This window comes from Sinohyriopsis cumingii, chromosome 19 (assembly GCF_028554795.1).
Source record: "Sinohyriopsis cumingii isolate HCF-2022 chromosome 19, ASM2855479v2, whole genome shotgun sequence".
NCBI lineage: Eukaryota > Metazoa > Mollusca > Bivalvia > Unionida > Unionidae > Sinohyriopsis > Sinohyriopsis cumingii.
The window spans coordinates 18553755-18566212 of record NC_142979.1 but is presented as its reverse complement, the minus strand read 5'-3'; the positions used below and the strand labels follow the sequence as shown (position 1 = coordinate 18566212).

The 12458-nt window shown below is 33.5% G+C and overlaps 1 protein-coding gene across 1 annotated transcript in view; it reads left to right on the top strand.

Moving 5' to 3' along the window:
* The window catches only part of LOC149775220 (ADP-ribose pyrophosphatase-like), a 62034-nt gene extending 51254 nt beyond the window's left edge, over positions 1–10780 (top strand). Inside the window, exon 8 of the mRNA XM_089944403.1 lies at positions 3099–10780. Coding sequence (XP_089800529.1) covers positions 3099–3211 — 113 coding nt within the window. The 3' untranslated portion in view covers positions 3212–10780. The remainder of the gene's footprint in view (positions 1–3098) is intronic.
* Positions 10781–12458: the final 1678 nt, after the last annotated feature.

The window sequence follows — 12458 nt, the reverse complement described above, 5'->3', positions numbered from 1 at the left end:
GTAGTTGTCATTAGTTATGATGGGCCATGCGACTCAGTGTTTGGAGTGTTAGCCTGTGTAGTTGTCATTAGTTATGATGGGCCATGCGACTCAGTGTTTGGAGTGTTAGCCTGTGTAGTTGTCATTAGTTATGATGGGCCATGCGACTCAGTGTTTGGAGTATTAGCCTGTGTAGTTGTCATTAGTTATGATGGGCCATGCGACTCAGTGTTTGGAGTGTTAGCCTGTGTAGTTGTCATTAGTTATGATGGGCCATGCGACTCAGTGTTTGGAGTGTTAGCCTGTGTAGTTGTCATTAGTTATGATGGGCCATGCGACTCAGTGTTTGGAGTGTTAGCCTGTGTAGTTGTCATTAGTTATGATGGGCCATGCGACTCAGTGTTTGGAGTGTTAGCCTGTGTAGTTGTCATTAGTTATGATGGGCCATGTAGTTTGGTATATGGAGTGATAGATGGCTAGTCATCAATAGTTATGATGGGCTGTGCAACTTGGTGTTTGGAGTGATATAGTGCTTAGTTATTGGTAGATAAAGATTAACTCATGATTGTAGCTGTAGGAGTTGAGCTAATTCTTTGGAGCAGGTGTACAGAGGTCAGCCATTTTAATCTGGTACCTACAGATGTCATATCAAAATAATATAAAGACCTCATGATGTACCAATATACAATACAAGCAAGGTCTCAAAACATATTTTTTTCATTTCTTCATATTACCAAGAAAGACACCAACAATAAACTATAAAACATTTCAGCTTAGTTTTAAAATCACCAAAACAGGCTGTTAAAAACATGAAGAAGAGAATTGGAAAACTATTGAAACTTATTCTTGACCTCTGACCACCTAAACTTCAAAATGTAGTATCTTGTATACCCACTTACAAGTTAGATCCATTTACATACAGTATAGACCCAGATCATCCATCAATTAATGTGCAAGCATATCTGGGTTTGTGCATTTTGTTATTACTATGCAGTTAAACAATCAGCATAGACCCTGGTCTGTCAATGTTTGTAGTTGGACCTAAGTTGTAAGTGAGTATACATGGTAAGCAACATGAAAATTCTCTTCTTGGACTGTGATAAGCTATTTTTAACAGACTGAATTAAAGTGTGAATAATCTTGGTATGTTATTTTCTTGTAGATTTAACTATTGATGTAAAAAGAGTCAAGTCCAAATTAGTATTATTATTAGGGTGTGAATTAGGGATGTATGGCTCAACTAGTAGAAGAAAGAACACTGCATGAACAATATGACATCAAAGAAACCAATGTGCCTTGGAAAAAAGATAGCTGCATATCAGCAACAAAATCCGACCATATGTAAACTTGTCTCTTGGAAGCACTACTCACTATTATACTGTATTTGTGCATGGTTAATCGATCCAGGTATAAAAGGACTACTTTGAAGTATCACTAATTATAGGCTTTGCAAGACTTCTTCCATCAGTGCTTTGAGTTGCATTTTTGTATTATTTTTTCTTTATAAAAATCCTTACATTTATTTAAACATGTCTGTAACTGTGAGTACATGTATTTTCCATATGGGTAGATATATTTGTAAGCATAGTGTACTCATAAATGTGTTGAATATGCATGGGTACATATAGAAATTATGACATGGCATAGTGTGTTGCAAATGTGTTGAATATGCATGGATAGATGTACAAATTATGACATGGCATAGTGTGCTGTAAATGTGTTGAATATGAATGGGTAAATATACAAATTATGACATGGAATAGTGTGCTGTAAATGTGTTGAATACTCTGGGTAGATATACAAATTATGACACAGCATAGTGGACTGTAAATGTATTGAATATGCATGGGTAGATATACAAATTATGACACAGCATGATATGCTATAAATGTGTTGAATATGCATGGGTAGATATACAAATTATGACACAGGATGGTGTGTTATAAATGTGTTGAATATGCATGGGTAGATATACAAATTATGACATGGCATAGTGTGCTATAAATGTGTTGAATATGTGTGTGAGTGTATGTGTGTTATTTGGATTTTTGACGTAGCTTTAACAATTTTTCAGTCTTATTGCCACAGTGACTGCAGAGTGACAGTTTATAGTGATGTTTTGCACTGGGGCATCATGCTGCAGATATGTAGCATGATGTCCCACCCAGTCGCATTATCCTGACACTAGGCCAACCAGTTCTAACACTAGTAACACTAACCTCTTAATGCTGAGCGCCAATCGAGGCATATGTTTGTACAATTTTTTTAAGTCTTTGGTATGACTTGGCCGGGGATTGAACCCACAACCTCCTGCATCTGAGGCAGACGATCTAACCTCTAGGCTAGAAAAAGAAGTGAAAGTTAAAGAATTGATGGACATTTTGATCTTTAAATATTTTTCAGTTTTATGAATTTAACTGCTTGATAATTTTATTTAGTTTTGTCCAGATTGTAAAAAAATTATAATTTGAAAAGCAGGAGTACACATTCTAGCGGGGGCCCCGAGTGGCTAAGTGGTCTAAAGCGCTGTCCGTTACGGATCACTGCCATCTCACCTCTGTCTGCGTGGGTTCAAGTCTCGGATTCAGACAAGGTGGGTATGTGAGAAAGCTTGCCAGTAGCTTCTCATGGATCGGTGGTTCTTACCGGGGTTTTCCCTCCACCATTAATACTGGCCGCCATATATAGCCTATCGTGTGCTGAAAAATGGCATTAAACTCTACAATAACAACAACACATGCTAGCAACATATGTGGATGGGAATTTTTTAACCTTTTTTTGCCTGCTTGTGGTAATGAGTGCATATCAGAGTTATCCTTATATAACTCAGTAGTCAGTGTATGTATGTATAGCATTTTATGGCATTCAGCACAATAGTGGCTATATGGAACAGATACAGTCATACATTTGTAATCATCAGAAAGATTGGCAACATTGTTAGTCAAGGATGATTGGAGTTTATTCTTTATCAAAACCTGAATGTGTAAAGTACAATACATTGATGCAAGTCCCATCATGACAGCTATATTTTATCTCCTGTTTCAGTGATCCTGAACAATTAAATCTCATTAGCATCAATTGTACATAGATTTAATATTTTATAATGTTGTTCTTTATAGGAGATGATGCTGTTGGGGTACAATGGATGTCCATACATAAAGGCTTGAAGTTGTATGCTAGTCATCATGATTTTATAGAGAAAGTTGTGCAAATGCATACAGCTTCATGGTAGAAATGAAAACATTAGTTTTAATAATATATGTTTCCTTTATAAAGATATACAAGCTTTGTAGGTTATCATATGTTGTCATTCTTTAATCCAGAATATTTTTGTTTTGCATGCCCGAATTATTCCATGCAAGTTTTCATTGGCCTCTATGCAAATACTTTAGCTAATAACATCTATGTTGTATGATACCCTTTCAAATACATTCTATATTTGTCCTGTTTTTCATCTTAATTATTTCATATGTTGTACATTTTTACTTCTATCCCCACCCACCACCCATGACCCAGTATATATAATACAGGAGGATACAGCCTTTGCATAAACAGGGAAATCAATGGAATGTGTCTGAGAGATGTTTATAAATTGACTGTGCTAGACCATATGATAATATCTACAGAATATGATTTTAAAATTCAGATCACCCAAGCAATTGTATAGTAAGTTGTTTGTCATCAGTTATTTTAAAGTTATACAAATGTGAAGATAAGAAGGGATGTATTTAAAAACTGAGCTTGCACAGGATTCGTGAAATCATGAAGATTGGAAATCTGATTATGTACTGTATGAATGGCCATTGTGAGTGTTCATGAATGGTGTATAATTGATTTCCAACATTCATAAATTCATGAAAATAAAAATATAAAGTTAACTTAATAGAGGAGCTCGAATGATAATGATTTAATATTGAATTTTATGAACTGAATTTAATAAATTTCATATTAAATCATTACCCATTTGAGATTCTTTTTATCACTTAGTTTTTATTTCAGTGGACATTTGTTAGATAGAAAGAAGAATGAATAATTTTGTTCTTTCTGATAGACGCTGCACCATTCATTTTTTGCGCATAAAAAATAGTCCCAAACATAGTTGAACCAGTAAAAGTAGATTATACTTTTTTACCAACTTTAAATCAAAGAACAAGCATCCATCCAAATAAACAGAACATTTTACAAAGACTTAATTATTTTTCAACACAGAATGTCCTATGCTTATGATGTCACATTGTTTGATATGGTACACAGTATTGATTAGAGTCGGCCTACATTACACAGTCCAAGTTTTCCCTGAAGTGTCACTTTCACATCTATCTAAACATTATATTATTGTGATATCCATGTAAAAGGAAGACATAAACAAGTTTCTGATATGCTGTGGTTGGATAAAGTTCAGTCAGCTGGGAGACCAGTTTGTGTCCAAATTCTTCTGTGAACAGAGGTGAATTTATTCATTTCTGTAAGTTAACATTTAAATCATGCTTGTTTATAGGGTAGATTCTATGTTACAGATATATTGCCCCCCCCCCCTTTCCAACTTGCTATCAACTGAGCAATACCCTTAGTTTTACTTGTTGTTCTTGTCTTGTGGTTTTATGCCATATTTCATATGATGATATGTTATACATGACATAACAAACCCCAGTGCAGGTAAATTAGCCATATTCAGACAGTTGAGACCATTGTTTTCTCAATTTCCTTTTGTGACTCGAGTCAGAAAATGGCCACCAAAATGTTAATTGAAAACAACCAATTCCAGAAGGTGGGATTAAAAAGTTTTCCCCATGATCGCAGCCAATCAGTAAAGAGAATACTGCACATTGATTTCGTAGGCTTTTTTGGACAAATTAGAATCACATAAAGTGATATGTAACATGTGATATCAAAAATATGAAACTGCACATACATGGTACTATAGAAAAACTGAACCAATTATGTGATAATTATAATTACAAATAGTTCTAAAAATAAGAACAAAGCTCAAGGAATAAATAACAATTTTATTTTAATCATTTTTTACATGGATATTCAAAGCACACATGGAGGGTGCATGAATACAGAAATGGTTCCTTTCTGGTGTTGTGAACTTTTAGTTTTCAGTGTCATATACTGCAATTTTAACCAGCCTCAATGCTCGTTACAAAGGCATTTTAAAAACTGGTAATTGTACAAGAAGAGTGTTATTGGTTACAAGGATGGGAACACAATTTCTAATGAAAATCCTGCAGTTATGAAATGCTCTAATAAATTGTATCCAGTAGATGTTGAGCTTTGTTTTGTTTGTTCATTTGTAAAAGTAAAATATACTTTTGTTGTTGTTTTGGGTTGAACACCATTTTTCAGCACATGATAGGCTATACATAGTGGTCAGTTTGACTGGTAGGGGAAAACTCAGAACGAACCACCAACCCACATGAAGCTACTGGCATGCTTTCTTGTATACCCATGTTGGCCGTGCCCGAGACTTGATTCCACAAAGATGAGAATGGCTGGGAACAGTAAAGATAAGCACTTTAAACCACTCAGTCACCCTGGTCATCAGTTAAGTTTTTTATTTCAAGGCTTTTAATCATATTTAATGGGAACAGATACACATTACACAAATTTGGAGGAAGAAATGGAATAAGATAAAGAATGATGACTAATTATATAGTTCTGTTGATTGAATGTTATTGTTTTAAATGTCAGAGTTTCTTCTGGCAACACATTGTTTATAGTTTTTAATTTCACTGTTTATTTTTGTTGTAGTAGGACTGTCAGTTAGATGTATTTTCCAATGCTTTTTCTTCTTAGTTTAATTTACTGTTTAAATCCAAATGTTGAATATTAGCTCTGATTTATTAAAGGAGTGTTCATGTTCAAGACATTTTTAGAAGTGCAAGGAATTGTGAGAACCAGCCGCCTATCTATTTCTAACTCTTTTAAAGCACTGGATGAAAATAATTGGATTTAATATAGTATGGTATGACACTAAGTATTACAACCCCCTGTCTTATTTAGGAAGGATTCTGTTTTGTCTTCATGCCTTGACTATACACTCAGGTCCTGTAAAAAAACAACTCGTGGCAACTCATCTTTAGGATAAGTTATTGTTATCATGTTAACAAAACAACGTTCTAAAAAAGTCAGTGTGCAACATAGTGTAATAAGAAAGAGGCTAAAGGATAAATAAAAGATTCCTATCTTACTTTGACATGTTTATTTAATACTAGTTGTGACCCATAAAGAATACTTATTCATTACTTTGTATATTCCTTGCCAAACATTCTGAGGATATTGGTGACCACTATCCATGTGTCCAGTGATCCATACATAGTGTGGTTGGTGCAACACAATTTTAGTTTACTTTGGTCTTTATTCTCAGACCTCTAATATGGCTTACCCAGGATAGAGGCAGAAATTTTTGCATTGCATGGTCAAAGATCAAGGTCGTTGGCGCTGACAGTGTGATCCTTTTCTGCATGTTAAATCTAATTTCCTTGATCTAATTTCGATTTGGCTTGTAAGGTAGACTACACTTGGGCAGGGGCAGATTCCAATTTGTTCTGAGGTCAAGAGGTGAAAGGTCAAGGTCATTGGTGCTGACATTGTAATTTTGGAGGTTTCTGCTTATGTCAGGTTTCTTTGATGTCAAGTTTCATAGCCAACACTTGAGCAAAGACAGCTCCCTGTTGATTCTCAAGCCCAGTTTTCCTGGACTCCACACTCTTGACCTATATTTTGATTCTGAAATTTAATTTTAAAAAGTTTGCAGGTATGATGTCATGGTCAACAATTCTTCTGATGGCAATTTTTAAAATGTTAATTTAGACTTTTACTTAGTACCATCTATTTTTGTTAGAAGACCACCTGTCTTTACAGAGAGTGGATTTAGTAATCACTGCATTCACTACCTGGAGAATGCTTAAAAGTGACTTTCAGACCGGGGGTGAAATAGACCAAGATAACTGTACAATATTAATAATAAGCTGTCAGAAAATATCTTTCAAGTGCATCACACAACCAAGGTCAAATTTTAACTATATGGTAACAATACTGCTAGAATAGTTCATGAAATATTGCAATTGATAAAAAAATGACTCAAAGTTTATTGCATATACATTGCTACAATATATCACATGGACTATTAATTAGCATATATTGGTAGGTTTGTCTTTTAGGTTTCCTTTGAATAACTGTAGTTCTCTGATAGTAGAGATTGTTATCAGTACCTTTTATGTGTTTCAAGGGCAGATTAAAGATGATCCCTACCTTAAGAAATAATGTTAAAACTATAAATGATGGCTTTATTATTTTGTACCTAAGAATGACCTCTGATTTCAGAAATATTATACTCATTTTTTCGTTTTATAAATGTCTGCTTTAATTCATTTCAATTAATTTGTTACACACTAATGCCATCCATGTAATATTTTAAGTATAATTCATTTTGATCACTCGTGTTCAAATACCATAAGAAGTTTTACAAATGCCAGTCTTTTGTAGGCCAGAAATTTTTGTAAACGTACAGTGTGAAATAACTATTTTATTAATAGATAACACAAAGTGTTTCATTAATTGATTACACTGAGTGTTTCATTATCAGATTATTCTGAGTATTTTACTACTGAATTACATATGAGTGTTTCCATAATGGATTACTCTGAGTGTTTTGCTAATGGATTACACTGAGCAGTTCATTAATGGGTTACCATGAGTATTTACTAATGGATTACACATAGTATATCACTAAAGGACTACATTGAGTATTTCACTAAAGGATTACTCTATTTCACTAATGGATTACTCTGAAATTAAGATAAGGCATACTTTATATTCATATCCATGTAAGTTCATTTTTATTGGAAATTTCTGTCCATAATTTAATAATATGAGCTATACCAGACTGCTTCTTTTTCCAATTTGGTGAACTTGGGCATTATCCTTCATTGTGCCTTAAAACTGTCAAATTCTCTTTTCACATGTTGTCCAATAATTAAATTTGGAAACTATAAACTGCCACACTGCAGACATCGTAGCAATATGACTAAAAAATTGTTAAAGCTATGTTAAAAGTCCAAATCACACATACACGCTCAATTTGGAAAATCTTGGGACTAAATTTTAAGATTTGCTTGCAAAAAATATTTATTTTCAAAAACTAAAATGGCAGACAGGAAATGTGTTCACCATCCAAATACAAGTCCTATAGGAAAAGAACCTAGTCAGTCACCAGTGAGTCAAACAGAAGTTTGATTGGTTGAATGACAATGATGGTTTAATAGTAAAATTACCAATAATATCAGATTGCAGTTTGAAAGACTGTTGCAGTGTAATATTGCATGATATTCCATTTTTGGTGTTGATATTTATTCCTTTTTATATTAAGTATAAGTTGTATACGTTTTGTAAAACACATACTCAAGTCTTGAAATATTTTGCCAGCAAAATTACTGCATCTTTCTCTTGGTGTCATGTAGCATTATAACTAAATACAGATCATATCCACTCTGTTCTGAGGATATTTCCCCAGTCATAGCTATGCATAAGAGTGCAATAACTAATGCCTCGTGCTTATTTTCTAGTCAAATCATATGCCGTTTAAATTTTTTAAAAACAGTTGCTTTTAAAAGGAAAGCCTGGCAAGGAAAGTAACCCATGATATTGACTGTTTACACTTTAAAGTCTGGAGTTCTTTCCTTTGCAAAAATTGTGAAAACATGATGTATAAATTTCAGTAGAACAATTGATAAAATTTGGCAAAATAATACACTTTAGGTATTACAATAAATAATTTGTAATTTATAACTAGAAAATTATAAAAAAGTAATGTTATTGGAGGAGATTTACAACTGCAGACTAACATAAGCTACGCATTGTGTTGTAGTAAATCTTGATGAGATTGGTGAAATATAGTTGGATAGTTTTGAAAGATTAAAAAAAAATATTTGTCATTTATATGCTGTTGAATGTATTATGCGATGCCATTGCTCTCAAATTACGTGGACTTTTTTGTAGCTTTTAATTTAATTTTAAAAAAATACCCCAGGATGGTTTTCTTCTAATACACTTTAAGATTTAATTTCCAGGAGTCAAGAAACCCAAGAACTAAATAGCAACCAGTGAATTATAATTTCAGATTTTGTGGAAGACCTGAGACCCTGCACACCACAAATCAAAGCTTTGCCTGTAAACTTTTAAAGCTCTTGGATGACTTGAACTATAGGCAAGGGATTTTGCATATTCATCATGCCATTATAGTTTTGGAAGTCATATTTATCAGTCCTGTAAAATGGTACAATTGGCATGATATGAAGTTTGGGAGTTCTTACAATGCTACTTAAGCCTGCATAGTGAAATAGATGTAATGTTTTGTAAGACAGTTGGCAGTATCAGATACACTTTGGCCTCTTGTTTTTACATTCATCTATTCCTTTATCTAAATCAAGTTACCTTAATAATATAAGTGCATGAGCACTGCTTTGCAAATTTTAAGCATTGTTCTCTTTTGCATTTGTTAAATTTTTTTTGTTGTTGAAATTTTGAACTTTTTCTGAATTGATTATTCCTTCACTTAGGAAAGTGCTTCAGAAGGTGTGCTTGTATCTTTTCAGTTAGTTTCTCCATTGTTTGCAGATAACAAAACAGGCATCACTTTCTGCTGTTATTTCTGGCAACATTGATAATGTCAGTTTGAAACCGTTTAAATTTCATATTTTACAAATTTCTACTTGATCTACATGTTAGAGCATTTCACTCAAAAACATTATTCTTTTGAACTCCAGCCTTATTTCTTGGCTCATGAACCTGTCATACATAATTTGCATTATGCTGAATATTGTTTCATTGAGCACAGTTGCTCTTTTTTCATGCCTTTAGGTGTCATAGTTGCTAAAATAAAGTGGTACCCATCTTTGCTTGTAAGCATCAGGCTTTAATTCTAAGTTGTGCCTATTTCAGAATGCCAAAGGGCATGTTGACTTTTTTGAAATTTTTCATTGTTCATGAATTGTTACTATCCAGGTCAAATGAGTTTGCAACAAATCAGCACTGTCGTTTCTCCTGTACAAAGTCCAGTGGCCATGTTAATCTCATTATTTTACTGTATACCAGTCCAAATAATCCCAACATTGGCACTCAACATCATATTAGTACTCACTATTCAGCTGTTATGACTTTAGTACTCACTATTCAGCTGTTGTACTTGAATACTCATTATTCAGCTGTTCTGACTTTAGTATTAATTATTCAGCTGTCATGACTATTTTGCCAGGGTTTTTTTTCATGTTCAGGCTAGTTTTGATAGTGTGATATGTATTGAAGCATTAAAACATTCTCCATCATTCAGTACTTGGGTACACATATTTCATTCTTAAAACCTCTGTTTTTTAAGTATTTGGTTTATGATTTTTTATGTCCTATAATACATTGTTTGGACTCTGTGTCCTCAGCACACTGGGAAGAATGTAAGTTCCTACATTACATTATGATGCAGTTCATACCCATCCTGCAGATTTTTCAGTGGAAGTACTTTCTATGTCATTTACTCATTTACCTTGCATTTATGTTATTTCTCTTACTGGTCAGAGGTCATAACATTCATAGTCTGTTTCTATAGTAACACATCATTTTTTTTTAAAAATCTTATGGCACATAACATTTCTTACATTTTCATTAGTAAGGAGAATATTTCTTTGAATACTTTGACATAGATATTGTTTTTAATAGTCGTTGTTAGTACTCCAGAATAAATTACTTTGACATGTTGTTTTTAATAGTCATGTGTTGTACTCCATAATAAAATCAGTTGACTGAACTTCACTTCTGTTGTTAATTTTTTCCTGTCTGAGAAAAACTTGGGTATTAAATATTAAAGACAAGCTTGAAATCAAGGGTTCCCAACAGTTATTTGCAAGGTCATGACAGCCTAGTACTTTTTATCAAACGTACTTCAGAATGATTCCCTCTCTCCCCTTGCATGTCTGTACTAGAGGAATTGTCTCCCCTTGCATGTCTGTACTAGAAGAATTGTTAGCTAAAGCATCAGTGGGATCCAGTTTATCTTGTATGGACTTTTATTTACATCAGATCAAATTTCAAAACCAAAATAAACTCTGATCTGCTGTTGAGTATTGTGCTTGCATGTCAAGGTCTATGTTGTTTTTTTCCTACTGATTACTTCTCACAAACTGCATAGGGTCAGCTCTTCATAAACATATGAAGGTGGATCTGGGTATATTTTTTCAATCTGAAGACTCTAATGTTTATTGACAATGATATCAATAAAAGTAATAAACAGCAAGCAACACAGTAAAGGTAGGTACACAAATACATACAAACAGCCACACAAAAGAATCTGTATTTTACCATTCAGGAATCAAATTATTTTTCAAAACAATTTTATAAGCAAATATATTATTAGTAATAAATTCCATGTTGTTTCTAAAAAGGAGCTAGCTATTTTATGTTTAGTTTAAAAGTCAATTTCTGATGTTCAAGCAACCTTTTATGCAGTAAAAGAAACATTGCATCTGATTTCTTATTACATTGTAAGACATTTGGCCCACTTGATAAGAAACACCAAAATGACTGCAGACATTTACAAGAGAAATACAAATTCAGTAATTGTTCTATCACTCTCTAAGGAATGTAAATTAAAATATCTGCAAATTTACTATTAGTACTTGCTGGAGAAATCAAACCTGATTTAAAACAAGAATGTCAAAAGCTGTTATTGAACCATTTAATTTTATTGGGTCAAAACTGACTGGAATTCACAACAGTATTTAAGTCTGCATCTTTTCTTAAGATATATACAAAGTACATATGCCTAACATATTTGCAAACTTTTGCAAGTGTGCTTTAAAACACCCAATATTACCATTGCTTTGGTTACAGTGGCTTTAACATGGACATCAAAACTGGTGGTCATTATCAGCCATGCACCCCAATCTTATGCACAACTCGTGCTCTTTAGCTATGAAACCTACTGAATAACTAAAGCAAATTTGTATTTTGTTTGTAAAATTGACATAAGAAGAGTTTATATTCATTTTCAATTGTCATTTCTCCTACCACTCTCATATCAGGTCTATGGGCCTATTCTAAAGGGTTTTTCTGCCCCTTGGCTTGATAATTCCCCTAATTTACCCATGATGCAATATTCTTCCAGTGGGCAAATGTGTATGGTATGGGGCTGTCCATTTAGTATGTATGCATGGAGGAGGGTTAACCCAAATGCTTACCCTTTCATAAGGGTGTGTGTGTGTGTGTCTACTAATAATGTACGCACGCAAAGGAAATGGAGGGGGGTGAAACCTCGATAATAATTTGTCTAATACGTTACCTGTTCAACTGGGTTAAGTTGGCGTTGGAATTTTAGTGGACACTAGACAAACTTTTTAAAGTTATGCAGCTTATTTCTTTGATACAGCCAGACATTCAATGTTGGTAGACTGTTTTATTAAACACATTAATATTATTAATCCTCGATT